This window comes from Panthera tigris, chromosome A3, assembly GCF_018350195.1.
Source record: "Panthera tigris isolate Pti1 chromosome A3, P.tigris_Pti1_mat1.1, whole genome shotgun sequence".
NCBI lineage: Eukaryota > Metazoa > Chordata > Mammalia > Carnivora > Felidae > Panthera > Panthera tigris.
Window position 1 is genome coordinate 24347084 of NC_056662.1, and position 20125 is coordinate 24367208.

Sequence of the window (20125 nt, forward strand, 5' to 3'; positions counted from 1 at the left end):
ATGATAGTTTTAAATATCATCATTGTCAAGGCTGCTGAATATATAGAAATATTTATCTTTGGATTTTAACTTGTACTCCTTAACCTCACTTATTTTTATACTTTAACATTTTCTTAGTGTGTGTGTATTCGCTTTTCCTTTGACTTGTAGCCATTTTCCTGTCTCTGACTGGATCCAGTGGGGATTTTTAAAAGGGAGTTTGGCTGTTCTTCGGGGGAGCTGAGTCAATAATTGGGACCATGAGGCCAGGCATCATGGGGGCTTTGCTGGTGAGCTTGGGGGGAGACAAAAAGAGATAGCAGAGAATCTGGGGACTGCTGACCTGATTGCCTTTCTCTCCTGCAGGCTCTCCTTTTATAACTCTTTCTGTTTCAAAGTATTTTGGAAGATTGGGGTTATTAGGAAGTACTTTTCTTTAGTTGTTGGCATAGGGTCACCTCTGCCCAGGATCTGCACATGCCTGTTTAGCTGTCCCCATCCCTTCCTATAGTCCTGATGGCAGGCTTCCAGCCTGGGGACTGGGTCTGCATTCCCACCTGTATCTCCGGCTGCTCCTGGATTGACTCCCTGCTTCCCTTCAACAGGCTTCTTTGAGCATCTCCCCCCAGCCAGATGGCCTTCTTTTTGCAGGAACTCAGGGACCCTTAGCTAGCAGGGCCTCCTTCCTCTACCAATGCTGCAGCTGTCCTCACTAAGTGCTCTGTCTGCTGAGCCAGCCCCCTCCTCTCTGATAAAAGCACTGTAGTTTATATATTGTCTTTTTAATTAAACAATCCCAGATGTGCATGGTAGCCTAACTTTTACCGATGATAATTCCCACTGTTTAACCTGAACTCTCAGAGATGATCAAAGGAGGTTTTTGAAGGTTGTTCTGGTTTTCTGATTAACTCTTTACTACTAAATTTGTGCAAGAAATCTGGGCTTACCTGTGTTCCTGTGATAACTTCTATACTTTCTTTTGAATTGAAAAATGGATCTTTAAATTTTTTTTTAATTTTCCATTTAAAAAAATTCTGAAATACCTAAGACATACAAAAATATGTAAAGAATAATATGTACTGTGAACTTACTTCAACTTAAAAAATAAAACATTACACATAAAGTTGCCTCTGAGACTTTCATCTCCTTATTCTTCCTCTCACCAGTTACCACTGTTGTGAATTTAGTGTTTATTGTCCCCACACAGGGCCTTAACTTCTACTACTTTTGCATATATACCTAAATAACACGTAGTATTATTTTGCATGCTTTTAACTTTGTGTAAATGGTATAGTGCAATGTTCTGTACATGCATTTTTTTATCATTAAATCTTTAATCCTGCACACTTGCTACTGTGACATCTCTGCACTACTCTCTTTTATAATCAGTTGCAGCCTTGAATTTATCCTGTCGAAATAAGATTCTTGGGCCATTAAATCAGCAAGGCTACCCATTTGGGGTTCAGAGGCTTTTTCCATCTATAGTCTGACCCATGTTTGCTTATAGGGTTGCCTAACTTTTTTTCATTCTGGAGCACACCCATGAACTTGTTGGGACATACCAGGGGAAGGCGAGAGCTTTCCACCCCCGTCTCATTCCCTCCTGACTCTCCAGCTGCCCAGCCACACCCAGCTCTCCTCCTTTTCTTCATCATGGCCATTCCCCACTTCCTCTGTGGGAGTCAAAAACTTGAAACAGGAGAACATGGAAGAAAACCTGGGATACTGTGACATTCAGGGGATCATTTTACTTTGCATGAAAATATTTCACTTTGCTGATGGAACTTTGGAGTTCTTAGGCCAGTCATGGTAACTCTTCAACAGGGCTGGGAACATTGCTTTGCCATTTATTCATTCAGTCATTCAATAGATATTTATTGTTTGCTCACTGTGCCAGGTATTGGAAATTATTGGCAAAAACATGGTCCCTGTCCTCATGGAACTCATAGTCTAGTGAGGGAGACAGATATTAGTCACATAAATAAAAAAGTCATAACTGTGAACAGCGCTATGAAAGAATGTGTATTAATAGGGACATTTTACCTACTTGAAGGGGGTTAGTGTGCCTTCCTGAAGAAGAAATGATTTAACAGATCTAAAGACTATGTGGGAGCTAATAAGGAAAGAGAAGAAGAGGTTGTTCCAATTCAAATGCAAAGGCCTGGGAGCAGGAGGGGTATGGCATGTGCCAGAACCCAGAAAATGAGAGGTGAGGTGAGAGGTGGGTATGAGATGAGCCTGGAGAGGTAGGGCCAAGACCAGGTGGGGCCATGTGGGCCATGGAAGGACTACTGTCTTCATTCTAAAAGCAATGGGAAATAATGTGTTTTGTCATTTTTTTTTTCCAGTTTAAAAAGCAGAAACTCCTCCTAGAACTAGACCAGTATGCCCCAGATGTGGCCGAACTCATCCGAACCCCTATGGAAATGCGTTACATCCCTCTGAAAGTGGCCCTGTTGTAAGTATTATTTGACAAAACAGGGCTCGGTGCCAGTGAATGCGAGGAAAATCTGATGAGACTTTCTCATGTTGTTTGTTGTATTTTTGGAGATCTGCGGTCTTAGTCATCAAGTACTTGCTGTGGTTCTGTTGCACAACTGGGGTTCTGGCCAGCAAAAGAGACAGAGCCATTCTGTCTCTTTTGGGACAAAGCTTCACACAGGGACATGCACAATCAGCCCTTCACAAATGCTTTTTCACTCCACGCTGATCTGGGCTCCAGCCTACTTGTAACCCATGTTTCTTTAAAAAAAAAAACAAACAAAAAACCCCAAAGTTCTTTAATTGTATATATGGATTGAATAAAATTCCAATCTTTATATGGCCATTATTTTGAGCATCTCCTATGTTTCATATACAGTTAGTCCCCCATTTGTAGTTTAGAAAACTATAGCCAGATAGACCCATCCCAGCTGGGTGACCAGTATGGGAGAGTGGAACTTACTGAAGCTCTTTAAAAGAATTCTCTAGGAGTACTCAGTGCTGCCTGTAAGTTTAATTCTTTCAGGTTATTCTTGTTTATGTAGAGATAGGCAAATGTGAATAATTATTCAGGCAGCTCATAGTCATTGAATATGAATAATATACTAGCTTCTAGGGATATAGTGTAAACAAGATGGGCAAATTTCCTCATGGAAAAACATGACCTTAGAACTTCAGAATTAGAAGGGGCTTGTGAGGACAGTTTATTCAACCCTCTGCTTTATATGTGAATCTCCTGTTCAGTATTAGGTGGTGTGCAGCTGCTTTTTGAACATCACCTGCTATTTAGAAATGGCTTTCTTCCCCTCTCCCACCAAACAGCTTTCATTTCTATGTATTTCAGAAATACTAGCAAGAACTACCTAATTAGAACCAGAGGTTTAGCAACATTATGAATCCCTTATGGACTCATTTATCTCCTGGGGATACTTTTATAATAGCAGCAGCCATTTCTTTAAAGGTTGTATAACAAGCCTGTCTGTAATTCTTGAAAAAAAACACCAACAATTTCTGGGCCTTTGGTTTTTAGAACTGCTACTCTTACAGCCTTGGGAGGTATTGGATTTAAGGTCTTTACTGGTGAATAATAATTATAATCTCTCCCTGAGACACTGGTATGTTTCTTCCTATCTAATAATCAGAATTATGTAACTGGTTTCCCTTTTCACTTTGTCTGCCAGGAAACTCAGAACCAGATTTGAAGCTGATTATTACAGTGCTGTAGAAAACCCATTTGGTCTTTTTTCCCTGGCCTTTTTTTTTTTTTTTTTAATGTTTTTCCTGGTCTTGATTTTTTTTGTTTCTATTTTTATTTTCCTATTATTTTTTATTACCTGTTCTCATTTGAGCTGCCTCAAATCTTCTGAAGAAGAGGATAGAAATAAATAAAATAATAATCTATTTTGACTACACAAGATTTCCCTAATCAGCATTTTAAATTCATTGCTCAGTCCATTCCTTCCCACCTCAAGAAAAGACTAGGTTTGTGAGCTTAATTCCTTCCAGTAGAAGTTCAAGATGTCCTGTGAAGTTCCATGACAACCAGCTCATTGAATTCAGTAGATTCTTACCCTGTACTTGGGATCTAGCTTGGTGGATACAGCTTGACTACCAAGAGGGCTAAACCAAAGCTACTCTGACCTCTCAGAGGAACGGGGGGTATCCTGTGTCAGAGCTTAGGAGCCCAACTGAGGAAAAATTACCTCCTGGTTTTCAAAGACAACTGTAGCCATTCCTAAAATATATGGCTCTGTGGGAGTTGGTAAAATTTTATCACTTATGAGATCTGAAGTACTAGAAACAACATAGGCTTTAGAGCCAGGAGGTACTGATTTTGAATGTATTTATTAACTTGTGAAGCCTTGGGCAAATTACTTAACCACTGAGTCTCAGTTTCCTCATGGGAGGAATAATGGTATCGCTAGTTTACTGGATCTCTGTGATGATTTACCACACAGCACAGACTAGGCAGTGAACGTTCGGTGTCTTATATTAATTGGTGCCAACACCATTTCATTCTCTTTACTTAAGAGAACTCATTTCTAAGAATTGCCTTCCCTTGAGTATGGTTTTAGTAAGTCCCTTGACTTGCCTACCTGTGGTGGCCAGGACTCCCTGGTCCTTTGACTGGGATTACTGATGCCAATTTTGTATGTTTTTTCCCCCAGCTATCTCTTAAATCCCTACACGGTCTTGTCTTGTGTTGCCAAGTCTACCTGTGCCATCAATAACACCCTCATTGCCTTCTTCATTTTGACCACGATAAAAGGTAAGGCCCCAAAGGAAAGCCCAAAGCTCGGTCCCTGACTTGATTTGTGTATGGTTTTGTAATACTTCTTCTGTGGATTAAAAAAAAAAAAAAAATCCAACACTTAAGAACATATTTTTTAATTACACAAATAATACAGGATTATTATAGGAAATTTAAGTAAGCTAAGAGAAAAAAAAATTAGAAGATGCTGAAATTCTACTACTCAAGAGAGTTACTGTTAACAGAGTTGGAAAAAAACAAACAATGGGGCACCTGCCTGGGTCAGTTGGAAGAGCATGGGACTCTTGATCTTGGGGTCCTGAGTTTGAGCCCCATGTTGGGTCTACGTAGAGATTACTTTAAAAAATAAGCAAATAAACTTTAAAAAACAAACAAAAAACTGAGAAAAAGCTTATAATGAGAAGAGCAGTCCTTTGCCTCTCTTCCCATCCCTAGTTCAACTTCAAAAGAACTACTTTCTGGCTTTTGCTGGTATTTACTTCCATATTTCTTTTATTTTTTTCAAAAAATTTTTAATGTTTACTTATTTATTTTGAGAGAGAAAGAGAAAGCAGGGAAAGGGCAGAGAAAGGGAGAAATAGAGAATACTAAGCAGGCCCCATGCTGCCAGCACAGAGCCTGATGCAGGGCTCGAACCCACGAACTGTGAGATCATGACCTGAGCTGAAACCAAGAGTCGGAGGCCTAACCAACTGAGCCACCCAGGTGCCCTACTTCCATGTTTCTAAGATCTCATATTGCTGTTTCATGAATTATATATTTTAGACATTATCTATTGCATTCCCGTATGGGAGATAAAGATTCAGCTCTTTTGTATCATGTCTTCACTTCCCTTTTACCTAAGAGAAGTTATATCACAGTCTTGATTAAATCAGTAATTGGTACCTATATTTTATGACACAGTATGTATTATTCATTGTTGGGCAAAGTAGTAACTATGATTACTTTTTCTTTCTTGTATAACCTTTTCTTCTTCCTGGGGTTAATAATTATCTTTTGGGGGGGGCACCTGGGTGGCTCAAAAGGTTAAGCATCTGACTCTTGGTTTTGGCTCAGTTCATGAGATCAAGTCCCACATCGGGCTCTGTGCTGACAGAGCCTGCTTGGGATTCCCTCTCTCTCCCTTTCTCTCTGCCCCTCCCCCACCTATGTGCAGGGTCTCCCTCTCTCTCTCTCTCAAAATAAATAAACATTAAAATAATAATAATAATAATAATAATAATAATAATAATAATTTTTTTTGCTTGTTTTTGCTTAGTCTTTTTGTCCCAATCCCTATTTTCCCCCAGTTGTTCCGCTAGATCTATCAAGTGCCTAACAATAGTTTTTAAAAAATGCTTATTTATTTATGTTTAGAGTTTTAAAATTTGCTTGAGAGAGGGTATTGAGGAGGGCACCTTTTGGGATGAGCACTGGGTGTTGTATGGAAACCAATTTGACAGTAAATTTCATATAGTAAGAAAAAAAAAAATTTGCTTGAGAGAGAGAGAGAGGCAGAGAGAGACAGAGTGTGTGAGTGGGGGACAGGCAGAGAGAGAGGAGAAAGAGAATCCCAAGCAGGCTCCCTTGTTGTCAGCACAGAGCCCAATGTGGGGCTTGATCTCACAAACGGTGAGACCATGACCTGAGCTGAAATCAAGAATGGGATGCCTAACGGACTGAGTCACCTAGGCGCCCCTAAAAAATGTTTAAATGCATCAAATATTCTATCAGTTCCATTTTTTATCTGAAGACTTCTCTCACACATCCTGCATCCTGCCCCAATCTTCCCTGTTTTTTTCTGGGCCTGGTGCAAAGTTGTCATACTGGGACTCCTCTTTACAATTCTCCTGTGTCATTTCCCTTCTTTCCTGGATTCCTTCTCTCCTTCATTGATTTTTTTTCCTCTGTTTTGCTAAAGTGTTTCCTCTAGTAGTTTCCTAAGAAAGGGTGTAAGAGGTACATATTTTGAGTCATTCTTCGTCTGAACACAGTCTTTATTCTAGTTTAGCACCAAATTAATAGTTGGGGCAAAGTATAGAATTCTAGACCAGAAAAACTTTTCCTTCAGAATTTGGAGGTATTGCTTCACTGTCTTCTCTCATCCTGGTTGCTATTCAGCAGTTTGATGCCATTATATGTAACCTATTTTTTTCTGAAAGATTTAGGATCTCCTTTTTGTCCTCAGTGTTTTGAAATTTTATGATGCTATGTCTTGACATGGGTCTTTTTTAATTTATTATGCTTGGTACTTGGGAGACTCTTTCAGTATGGACACCAGTGTCCTTTAGTTCTAGAAGGTGTTCTTGTACTATTTTTCAAATTCTTTCCTCTCTGTTTTCTCTGTCCTCTTGTTTGGGACATGTATTGGATATTGGCCTTTCTTGATTGGTCTAATTTGCATATATTATTTTCAGTGGACTTTTCCATCTTTTTTTGCTTATTTACTTCCTCTTACTTTTGCTGGGATACTACTGTGTTTCTGTTTATTTTTTATTTTTTTTTATTTGAGAAAGAGAGACAGAGACTAACTCTTAATCAGGCTCCACGCTCAGCACAGAGCCTGATGTGAGGCTCAATCCCATGATCTTGGGATTATGACCTGAGCTGAAATCAAGAGTCATATGCTCAACTGACTGAGCTACCCAAGTAGCCCACTGCTGTGTTTTTATCTTCTAACTCTACTATTGAATTTTTAATTTTTTTAAAGTTTGTTTATTTATTTTGAGAGAGAGAGCATGAGTGAGAGAGAGGCAGAGAGAGAGAGAATCCCAAGTAGGCTCTGCACTGTCAGCATAGAGCCAGATGCAGGGCTTGAACCCATGAATCGTGAGGTCATGACCTAAGCAGAAGTTGAATGCTTAACCAACTGAGCCACCCAGGTGTCTGAATTTTTAAATTGCATATATATATATATCTTTTTTTAATCTGTTTTTATTTTTTTATGCCTATTTTTAAGTTAAACTCTATGCCCAATGTGGGGCTCAAACTCATTACGCTGAGATCAAGACTCACATGCTCTACCGACTAAGCCAGCCAGATGCCCCTATTTTTTTATTTTAAAGTTCTTTCTTTGTATCCAGTTGTTTCTTTGAAGCATCCTATTATTATTTTATCATAAGGGAGATAAGTATCCTCTCTTCTCCCTTTGAGTTTTGGTTGTTGTTTTTTTTGTTTTGTTTTGTTTTGTTTTGTTTTTAGTTTACATCAGTTCTAAGCACAGTCCCTTTGTCTTCCTGGACCCCCACTCCCCATCTGCCCTTTTTCTTTTCCTTTTTGTTTTGGTCTCTGTCTTTCACATGGGAGGATTTTCTCTTATTTTTGTTGATCCTTGGCTGTTTGTCTATTATTTAAAACTGAGGCACTAACACGTTCATTCAAGACTCTTGTGAATGGGCAGGAATCAGGCTCACTGTAAGGAGATCTGGCAGTGGGCTGACCTTTTTTCTTGGAGGTATCCCTAAATGTCTTCATTTATAATAGGTTTTCTTTTCCTCTGGAATACTTTAATTTTTCCAAAGAAGAATCTTCCAATTTTTTGCCTAAGGGTAACCAAGATGAAGTTTTGGTGGGGTGGGGGGCTTATGTGACCAATTGCTAGAGTTGAAAGAGCAGGAACAGGGGCCACAACTGACTGCAATATAGAGACTTTATGTAATCTCATTACTTTTCAGCCCACACTTCCTCTCAGCCCATTACTATGAATAGTATCCTCTAGACCTGTGTCTCTTTAGTGTTCTCTGAAACTGTAGTTTCTGGGGGTGGAGTAGAAGATAGAAAGATGGGGTATGTAGGGGTAGTCATCGGACTGCACATAGATGAGATGTGACCTGGGGTTCTGACGTCTGTTTCAGCTTGATTTTCATCTCTGTACCCCCACTTTCCATAGTACCTGATGTCTTCAAGGTGCTGAGTTTCTTGGAAGTTCTAGGGGGTGAGTTAGCCTGATTTTTATTGCTGTTCCTGTCTCTAGGCCATTAAACTATAATTTCTTCCATGTGGCTCAGTCATTTATCCCTCTTTCACCTGTTTCCACTATTGTATTAAACTTCATTTTGCTCTAATCCCCTCTCTTTTGTTGTTTAAGACTAGTTTTATTCCTTTATTGTCATTTTAGTGAGGTTTTTGGAGGGAGGATATGCATGTGATCATTCTACCACTTTTAACTGGAATTCTTTTAGCATTTGGGGTATATATTTCCAGACTTTTTCCCTCATTTTTCTTTCAGACTTTTAAATATTACTGTTATCAATCAACTGATGCTATAAAAATTGTTGTTTAACAAATTACTCCAAAACTCAGTGGCTTAGAACAACAATAAACTTTTACTTGACTCATATATCTGTAAGTCAGTCAGGGGTCGGTTGATCTAGGTTACACTTGGCTAGGCAGTTTGTTGGTTTCATTGGGACTCATTCGTGTACCAGTGGCTGGCTATAGTTTGCTAATCTAGGCCGGACCCTTCTCCACATGTCTGTCATCCTGCTGGACCAGGGAACTGAATTAGGCATGTTCTTTTCATAGTGAGAGCAGAGGCACAACTGTGAGCAAGCCCAATCAGGCATGCAGTTTTAAGTTTCTGGTTATACCACATGTGCTAACATCCCATTGATCAAAACAACACCTGGCTGAGCTTAGGAGTGGAGACTTCCATCTTGTCCACAATGAAAGGGCACTGCAAAGTTCTATGACAAAGAGCCTGAACACAGAGGGGGTAGAGAATTGAGGTCAATAGTGTAATCTACTATGTATGGCGGTAAACATCTAGTCTGTCTTTTTTTTTTTTACTTTTTTTTTTACTATTTATTTTTGAGAAAGAGAGTGTGAGCTGGGGAGGGGCAGAGAGAGAGGGAGACATAATTTGAAACAGGCTCCAGGTTCCAAGCTATCAGCACAGAGCCTGATATGGGGCTGGAACTCATGAATCATGAGATCACGACCTGAGCCCATGACCTCAGCCGAAGTCAGACATTTAACTGACTGAGCCACCCAGGCCACCCTGCCCCATCTGTCATTTTTAATGGCTGCATACTATTCCATTTTATGGATGCAATGTGTAGAAATTCTTTAACCAACTTCTATTAAATAGGTAATTTTTTACTTTTCAGCTGTTTAAATAACACTGCAATTGATTTTCTATTGTATAGTAATTTCCACACCATGTACAGTTATTTTCTTATAATGAAGTCTTGGAAATAGAATTATTGTGTCACTGAATGTATATCTTCTTTAGGATTTCTGAAATTTATTGCTAAATTGCCTTCAAGAGTTTCACCAATTTATATTCTCTTAAGTATATGAGAGTCCTTATTTCACCACCTTGTTGCTGACTAGTTTGCACACTCAGGAAATAAAGAATCAAAAGGTGTACATAGAACTTTTTACTTAGAGTTTACATACCCTTTCTAGGGTGGCATGAGAATGACTTAGGTCATCATAAGACATTGTTTCTCTTTGCAGTGGTTGTGGGTAGTCTTTCTGTAGGCTGTTTAGTTTAACTTATTATCCATGACTAGATATTTTCTTGTTATGAAAATTGTGGTCATTTTGTCAGAAATAACTCTGAAATAGTGAAGACTCTTTGCTATCTGTGAATACTGCCTGCCTCAGTCCCTGTTTCCAGAGTGTTGGGCTCAGGTAGATTCATTGATCAAGGTATCTGGCGTCCATTAAAATAAGGACTGTAGGGGCCCCTGGGTGGCTCAATCAGTTAAACGTCCGACTCTTGATTTTGGCTCAGGTCACGGTCCCAGAGTCGTGGGATTGAGCCCTGTGTCGGGCTCCACGCTGGGCATGGATCTTGCTTAGGATTCTCTCTCTCCCTCTTCCTCTGCCCCTACTGCCCCCCCCCCCCAATAAATAAATAAAGACCTTGTGCTGCAGCCTGGCAGAAGGGACTGAGCACTCGCCTTTGGAAATGCCACCTTTAAAATAGCCAAGTACAACGATGGAAAGACTGAAGACATAGCCTCTGAAGTTACGTGTAATAGGAATCTCACACAAAAATGTGAAATATGCTGTTTTAAAAAATGTCTTTTGTATGTTTTTTTAAATCAATGGAAAGGTTTTGTTTTGGGGGAAAAACATGTGAAAAAGTTATATGTATCTCTTATAGCCACATTGTTTTTGGTTCCACAGAACAAAAATCTTTATATTATATCCATATTTCTGTTGTATGAATTCATAGACATTTTTATAATGTTATACACACAATTTTGTTTTACTTTTATCACTTATTTCATGTGAATTTTGTAGCGTTGGTCACATATTTGTCAGTTTCTTTAAATCTAAATTTAGTTGTTTTTTGTTTGTTTGTTTGTTTTTGGGGGTTTTTTTGTTTTGTTTTAATTTTAGTTGTTCACCTAAGTAGTTGAAGTACTTGGTAAGAATAAAACAAATTCATTGGAGGTGCCTGGGTGGCTCAGTCAGTTAAGCGTCTGACTTCAGCTCAGGTCATGATCTCATGATTTGTGAGTTCAAGCCCCGTGTTGGGCTCTGTGGTGACAGCTCAGAGCCTGGAGCCCATTTAGGATTCTGTGTCTCCCTCTCTCTCTGCCCCGTCCCCTGCTCATGTTCTTTCTCTCTCTCCTTAAAAAATAAATAAACATTAAAAAGATTTTTAAAAAGAATAAAAGAAATTCAAATGTATAAAATGAGATGTAAAAGTCTTTCATCAGCCCACCCCACCTCCTCTTCCATTTCTCAGTATGTTCGTCATGGAGTACCAGACCTCTTCCATTGTTGGCAGCTATAAACAGGGGCCATCACAAATAATAGTCTGTTCAAATCTGTTAAAATATTCAAAGAATTCTATTTTAGTTGGGTCTCTGACCCATCCTAACTCTTTGAGTGTATCAATAATCTCTACTAACAATATACAGTAAAGTTGGTTCACTTGTAAAATCTGTAAGTCACTTTTCTACATTGCACATTTGCACCACGTAATTAAATTTTAATGAAATTAGGAAAGGAATTTCATTTAGAGAAGAAAACAGGAGAATTCACAAAAGAATATAAATGACTAAAAAATATGGAAAAATACTCAAGTCCATAGGTAATTAATAAAAGCAAATTGAAATAACACAGGCTTATTTTTTTCCCCCTTTCAAACTGGCAAAGATTTTAGAAGATAATTCTCAGTGCTGACAAAGGTGCTATCAAACAGACATTCTCCCACATGGCAAGTTGACTTAGAAATTAGTACAGGCCTCTTGGGAAACAGTTTGGCAGTAGTCTTAAAATGTTTGTACTTTTGATTTATTCTGCTTATGAGAACCTATCTGAAAGCAATGCAGAAATACAGGTAAAGCTTTATGATACAAAGTCATTAATGCAGGATGATTTATAATGACTGGAAAAAATGGAAAATACTTCAAAATAGAGAAATGGCTACGTAAAACATGGTTTACCCATGTAGTTCAATCCCATACAGTTTGGCCATGCACATGGTGCTTAAAAATAATTGTAGATTATGTGAGAATACTTATTTTTTAAGGCAGAATACAAAATTGTATATTTTAAAAATTTTTAATGTTTATTATTTTTGAGAGAGAGTGCGAGCTGGGGAGGGGCAGAGAGAGAGAGGGAGACACAGAATCTGAACCAGGCTCCAGGCTGTGAGCTGTCAGCACAAAGCCTGATGCGGGGCTCCAGCTCACAAACTGTGAGATCATGACCTGAGCCGAAGTCGGACGCTTAACCGACTGAGCCACCCAGGCGCCCCACAAGATTGTATACTTTAATAAAATATAATCTCAACTATGTTAAAACAACAACAAAAATAGTTTCCAAAAGAGTGATGCTTGTTTCTGGAGAGTAAGCTCATGTTTCTATTTCCTTTTCATACCTGTTTTTTTTCCCCAAAGTTTCTTCAGTGAGCACATAATTAAAATTAATTTTACCTGACTGATAAGAACTTAGGGACAGTGTGGGAATGCAAGCTGATGCAGCCACTCTGGAAAACAGTATGGAGGTTCCTCAAAAGACTAAAAATAGAACTACCCTACGACCCAGCAATTGCACTACTAGGCATTTACCCACGGGATACAGGTGTGCTGTTTCGAAGGGACACATGCACCCCCATGTTTATAGCAGCACTATCAACAATAGCCAAAGGATGGAAAGAGCCCAAATGTCCATCGATGGATGAATGGATAAAGAAGATATGGTATATATATACAATGGAGGATTACTCGGCAATCAAAAAGAATGAAATTACATAATCAAAAAGAATGAAGTCTTGCCATTTGCAACTACGTGGATGGAACTGGAGGGTATTATGCTAAGTGAAATTAGTCAGTCAGAGAAAGACAAAAATCATATGACTTTACTCATGTGAGGACTTTAAGAGACAAAACAGATGAACATAAGGGAAGGGAAACAAAAATAATATAAAATCAGGGAGGGGGACAAAGCATAAGAGACTCATAAATGTGGAGAACGAACAGAGGGTTGCTGGAGGGAGTGTGGGAGGGGGGATGGGCTAAATGGGTAAGGGGCATTAGGGAATCTACTCCTGAAATCATTGTTGCACTATATGCTAACTAATTTGGATATAAATTGTAAAAAATAGAATTAAAAAAAAAAAAGAAGTTAGGGACAGTGGAAGAAAACTTGGCAACTCTCTTCCCAGACTTCCATGGAGCTAGTGTCCCACAGAACAGAGTGGCCTCATTGGCTCTGTCCCCTTCTCCTACTTGCTCTTCTCTGGCCTCCTTTGTGACAGTCCAGGGTTAGCTGGGACACATCGAGAGCTACAGGCCAGGACAGGGCCCAGCCATTGTATTACAACGTGCTTTTTGGGGTGTTGGCTAGCAAGCAGGCCTAAGGGCAGGGTTGATGTTATTTTAGTGGAGCAGTCTGGGTTTCATTTCAAAGGTTGGGGCTTTTGGTCAAGGGCTACTCTGCCTTTCAGTGAGCTAATTAAAATATTCCATCCCTGTGAAGTAGTCTTTATTGGGCTTTAAAAAGGAAAAAAAACAGATGTTAATAGGTAGTCCTGAGATGTTTCAAACTAGGAATTCCTGAGGTTTGCAGCCCAAGGACCCTTCCAGCTCTCCTTGTCCCACCAAAAGAGGTGTGTGTGACAGGACTCGCTTCTGGAGGAAAAAGAAGGATCAGTACTATCAGAGGTAGTGCTTGGTGATTAAGAGCTCAGGCTGATCTGATGGCAGACCGATGCGGTAGCTAATTCCAGCTCCTCCACTTACTGGCTGTGCCACCTTGACCAAGTCAGTGAACTGTTCTGGGCCTCAATTTTCTTATCTGTAGCATGGGAATTGAAACAGTTCCTATGGCATAGAGCAAATGTAAAGAATGAATGAAATGGTGCATGTCAAATATAGCATGGGATGGGGGATGTACTAAGAGCTCAGTGAATGATGATGCTGGTTGCTACTCTTTATAATATCCTCTTTTTGAAAAGATCCCTCAGGATTGACAGGGGCTCCCTGAGCCTTCTGGGGAGAACTGGGAGTTTTAAATGAGAGATTCTCTTCCTGGAGCTCAGCCCTGGAAGAACAGTTGGAGAGTGATGATCCTTAGTCCTGAACCCATCCATATGGGGTCCCTCTAAGGTAAAGCTCTGCCCATGAAGAAAGTCCTAGAGGACAGGACCCTAGGATAAAGCAGTCTGGGTTTTTTGTTTGTTTTGTTTTGTTTTGTTTGTGTCAGATCAACCCAGTTTCAAAAACTGCTAGTTTCTAGTTACCAGTTCTGTAGCCTTGGGCAAATCACAAAGCTTCAAGAGCTTCAGTTTGATCATATAGATAATGTCTGCCTCATAGATAAGTGGAAGAATAAACAAGAAATATAAAACACTTAGCATACTGCCTTAGCAGAGCCCATTCAACAAATAGTTGCTTGGCTTATTATGATTTTTATGATACGGGTGTAGATTGAGATCAAGAAAGTAACCTAGTGATGCAGTTAAAGCGAGTGGGGTTTGGAGTGAGACTGTCTGGTTTCAAATCCTGTTATTATTATTCACTTGTTTTGTGACCCTGGGCAAACAACCTTTCTGTCCTTCAGTATCCTTTTCTATAAAATGGGAATAGTAGTAGTACCCACTTCATAGAGTTATTAGAGGGACTAAATAACTTAATATGTGTAAACTGCTTGCAGTTATGGCAGGAGAATGTGCTCAATAAATTATTATCATCACTGATGTGGATGGACTACTCCGAGACAGCGTGCCCCATTAAAAGAGTGCTTGGCAACGAATTTGGTATAGCAGACCAGGCCCCAGCATCGGCTCCTCCTTCCCAGCAATCTTGCTCGTTGGTTAGGCCCTAGTGCAATTTCCTCTTCTGAGGGAAGATGTCCCATGGGACCTTTTCACCACATTTCAGTCTGTCCCACTGCCTGTCCTGGTATAGGTCACTGTCCATGACCCCTCTCTGCTCATTCCACTTGTAGTCCGTATCTTGAACCAGCCCCCAGAGCCCCACCCTGTCTACATTCCTGTGCTATCCTGTAGCTCTGCTACCTATCCAGGCCCAGATTGCTTCAAGACGCAGTCCCTGGAGGCATTGTTACCCCACGTCTTGCCAAGGCTTGTCTTGTCCCCTACCCTGACACAGGTAGAGAGTTGGAAAACACACTCAAAGCTATAGGGTAGGTAATGAAATTCCCTGAATACTATAGCCAGTGTACATGCACATTTGACTGATTTACTTTAATACTCCCATCCTAAGCCCGGAGACTAGGCCTGGGACGGAAAACCTAGTATCTGAGCTGTACCAGCAGATAAACAGTAGATTATCTTTTTTTGGCAAAACTCATAGTCCTCTTGGAATAGTTCCTCCTGGTTAGATGAACAAGATACCCTAGGTCTTGTCCAGATAAGGCTGCAGTTTCAGACGTTATGTGAAATGTCATGTCTAGGCCTGTAGCTGGATGCTTTGGGGTGATTGTGCAATCTAAGTCTGCTGTCATCTGACCCCTACCTACCTGCTTGCTGAGACTTTGTAGATTAACTGTTTATTGAAGTATAACATAAATACAGAAAGTGCATAAATCATTAGTGTGCAGTTCCATGAATTCTCACAAAATGATGAATAATCCACACTCCAATTAAGAAACAGAATGTTGGGGGCACCTGGGCGGCTCAGTCGGTTAAGTGTCTGACTTTGGCTCAGGTCATGATCTCACAGTTTGTGAGTTCGAGCCCCATGTTGGGCTTGTTGCTTTCAGCTCAGAGCCTGGAGCCTGCTTCAGATTCTCTCTCTCTCTCTCTCTCTCTCTCTCTCTCTCTCTCTCTCTCTGCCCCTCCCCCACTCACGCTCTGTCTCTCTCACTCTTAAAAATAAATAAACATTAAAAAAATTTTTTTTTTAAGAAACAGTGTTGTGGGGGACCTGGGTGGCTCAGTTAAGCATTCAACTTAGGCTTAGGTCATGATCTTGCAGTTCGTGGGTTCGAGCCCTGCATTGGGCTCTGTACTGACAGCTCAGAGCCTGGAGCCTGCTCCCAATTCTGTGTCTCCCTCTCTCTCTGCCCCTCCCCCGCTCTCTCTCTCTCTCTCTCTCTCTCTCTCTCAAAAATAAAACATTAAAAGAAAAAAGAAAGAAACAGAATGTTGGGGCGCCTGGCTGGTTCAGTCGGTTGCATATCCAACTCTTGATTTTGGCTCAGGTCATGATCTTGTGGTTTCATGGGTTCGAGCTCCACATCGGGCTCTGCGCTGACAGGGTGGAGCCTCCTTGAAATTTTCTCTGTCTCTCTCTCTCTCTCTCTCTCTCTCTCTCTCTCATAAATAAATAAACATTAAAAAAAAAAAAGAAACAATATTACCAACATCCATAAGAGCCCCTTTTGTGCCCTCTTCCAGACATTCCTCCCAACTCTCACCCTGTTTTTGCCCATCAGGCTAATGACAGTCCCATCCATGCTCAGTGCACCCTTCTGTCATCTGTCGCCCTCCTGCCTGTGCACATGCTGTTCCCTTGGACTGCTGGGCCTTACCTAAACATTGTTCAAAACTTAGGTGTCATTCCCCTGATGGGCTAGCTTCATACTTTTCTCCCTCCATATTTTGCCACTGGTTACTGGGATCTCCCCAAGGACAGAGACTGTCTCAGTCGCCAGTTTCCCTGACACCCAGCACAGGCTTGGCATAGAGCAGGCACTTCAAAATGTTTGCATATTGAATAGTTTGTCTAAAATACTTGAAGTCACCTCTTTCTTTCTTTCTTTCTTTCTTTCTTTCTTTCTTTCTTTTTTTTCTTTTTTCTTTTTCTCTTTCTCCTTCCTTCCTTCCTTCCTTCCTTCCTTCCTTCCTTCCTTCCTTCTTTTCTTTTTTTTTCTTTTCTTTCTTTCCTCTTTTAGTAGGTTCAACACTCAGCATGGAGCTTGAACTCACTACCCTGAGATTAAGAATTGCATGCTCTGGAGCACCTGGGTGGTTCAGTCGGTTAAGCGTCCCATTTTGATTTCAACTCAGGTCATGATCTCATGGTTCATGGGACCAAGCCCCACGTTGGGCTCTGTGCTGACAGCTCAGAGCCTGCTTGGGATTTTTTCTTTCTGCCCCTCCCCTGCTCATTCTCTCCCTCTCTCTCAAAATAAATAAATGAGCTTTAAAAAAAAAATGTATGCTCTACTGACTGAGCCAGCCAGGCACCCCACCTTTTACTTTTCTTCATCTTTCCTGACTTTGCCCCAAGTACATATCATCATCCTTCTGCTTTCCTAATCCACCCACCATGCCCCTTCTAGCTTTTTTCAAAACACATCAGCCCTGAGTCTCTTGTGTGTCTTCATACTCCCCCTCACTTTTGCTCAGACTATGTATTTGCCCCATCCACACCTGCCCCAACATCCCACACATCAGGCTTCTGACTGTTGTAATGCCATGTTTCTGCCCCTGGACCGCAGGCCTCCACCGTCCAATAGTTTACTCCACAAAGAGCATTCTCTGTGCCCAGCCTCCTTCCCCAAGTCCTCAACTTCTATTCAGTAGGCTCTGTTGTTTTCAAGTGTCAGATTTCTTTTGTGCCTTGCCCACGTTTCATTACCTGTGTTTTACACTTCCTAAGTTCTCCTTCCTCAAGAACATTGGTTTCAACTAGACTTATAGGGGTGCTTGTTTAGCAATATATACAAGTATCAAATCATTATGCTGTACACCTGAAACTTATACAATGTTATATGTCAGTTATATCTCAATAAAAAAGAAACATTGGTTTTCTTTAATGTGCTTGGATTTTCAAAGGGATTCATATGTGTCACTGAATGATACTCATTCATTCATTCATCAGGTGTGCCAGGCACTGTGCTAGGTGTTGGAGATTCAAAGTGAAGAGGGGTTTATTGCCCTTGAGAAACTCATAGACAAATGGGGAGAGAGAACAACATTAGCAAATTATTATAAAGATGGTATCAGTATTGAATGAGGGTATTGAATGAATTTAGAGAATGGGCACTGGAATCATCTGAGTGGTTTTGTTAGTTAAAATGATATGTTACTTAGCCTTCTGTTTCTGTATCTTGATTTCTTTACCTGTGAAAACAGAGCTTTCACAAGGTTATTGTGATGTTTACTGAAGGCTTTTATGTTGTTGTTGTTGTTGTTGTTGTTGTTGTTGTTGTTGTTTGAGTCCAGCACTGTTCTGAATACAGAGGAGAGGTGCCTGACACCTAGTAAGTGACCACTGTTAGCTGTAATCACTATTGTTATCATCTCTGCTTAGGCCTCATTAGAGAAAGTGACATTTTAATTGTCCACTGGGAATGGGTCTGCACTAGAAGGAGGGCAGGGAAGGATAGCTTGGGCAGAAGGAATAGGCTGAGAACAGACACAGGAATGAAAAGGCATGGTGTTTCAGAAATTAGGGAATGGTCCAGAGTAGCTGGAGGATGGGGTGGGTGTAGGAGAACAGTGAGAGGTGGTAAAGCTGGAGAAATAAAATAAGACCCAGATAGTGAAGGGCCTTGTTTGCCGTTGGAGTTTGGACTTAATCCAGTAGATGAAACAGAATCATCAGAAATGTTTAAAGAGAGGCCTGTCACAATCTAATCTGTTTTAGAAGGACCCTTCTGGTACTTCTCTGGAGGATTACATGGGAGGAGATTGGGGAGACCACTGGGGAGAAGGAAGAGGCTGCTGAAAACGTGTGGCAACAGATGATGAGAGCAGGAACTGCAGTGGTGGATGTTCCAGGGGTCGATCAACAGGACATGACTGGTAGAAGGAGTGTGGGCGTGGAGGGGTGAAGGGTCACTGCAGTAAGCAAGGAGATGTTGCTGCCACTCACTGGTAGAGAATAGCAGAAGGAACAGATTTTTCCTAACTATTGATTTCATCTAAGGAAGGAAGAGTGCTTCTCCCAATCCAGGGACCAAGTCTCTGAAACTCATGAGTCCATTCTATAATGCTATGAGCGCTTTCTTCTCTATTGGCCCTTATAGATAGTCAGCTGCTCCAGACAAGTAATTACTGAGCTCAGGCAATTAGGACAGGAGGTGACTGTGTTTATTTCACTCCCTGGTGTCTTCTGGGAGAGAGAGGGGTGAAAGTCACATGTTTGTTTTCACCACTTTTATAAGAACGGATGGAGTTGGAGCATTAGCCTCCCTCCTCTGGTAAGAGCCTGTTTCTCTTGCACCCTAGTCTCTATAGAAAGCCATGTTAAATTTAAAAGTTCTTTCCATTTTTTTTTCCTCCCTTAGCTGGTTTCCCACACAATGTCATTCAGATTTTGGCCAAGTCAGGGAATCTTGAGCCCAGTTTAGCTGTCAGACTCCAGAACAGCCCCTTCTCCACCGCTGCCATCTCCCTATCTCAGAATTGACCTGGTTCTGGTTCTAGGTGTCTGTGGCTCAGCGGGAATGTGGGGGCCTCTGGCGGTGGCACAGCTTGGCTGGGCATGATCCTGTCCCTGCTCAGTCATGTTTACAAGCACCCTGGACACAGGACATCATGCCTGGCACTGATCAGCAATGCAAAACAGCCCAGCCCTTAGAATTCTGTCCTTGGTCTTTTATTTCCAGCTTCCTCCTTTTTCTGCCTTCCTTCCACTTTCTTTCAACCAGGAATTGTTCCTAGCTGATGAGTTTCTTTGGTTTGAGGTATGAAGCCCTCAAAGTTCTCTTCTCTCCACTCACTCTCCTATAAAGTAGTCACATTTGTAACCCTCCTCTTCCAAGGTGGCTCTTAGATCAAGGAAATAGACTACTTTGGTGGGCAAAAAATCCTATGGATCATCTCCTTCTGTTTGTTTCTGGAGCTGGGTTGGGAGAGGGTAAAACCCTGAGTGGAGTTACTGGTTACTCCTTTAATGAAACACCATTGAGAGGATATCTTATTTCCGGTAAACAGTTGACCCACACTAATGAGAGTGACCACAAGACCTGTCAGTTATGAAACATTATCATCACAAGATAACAGCCTTGAACTGTCAATCACTCTCCTGA

The 20125-nt window shown here is 40.8% G+C and overlaps 1 protein-coding gene across 1 annotated transcript in view; it reads left to right on the top strand.

The window, feature by feature from the left end:
- Positions 1–20125, top strand: part of PIGU (phosphatidylinositol glycan anchor biosynthesis class U) — an 83452-nt gene that overhangs the window by 27447 nt on the left and 35880 nt on the right. Inside the window, exons 5-6 of the mRNA XM_007073597.3 lie at positions 2328–2437; positions 4629–4729. Coding sequence (XP_007073659.2) covers positions 2328–2437; positions 4629–4729 — 211 coding nt within the window. The remainder of the gene's footprint in view (positions 1–2327; positions 2438–4628; positions 4730–20125) is intronic.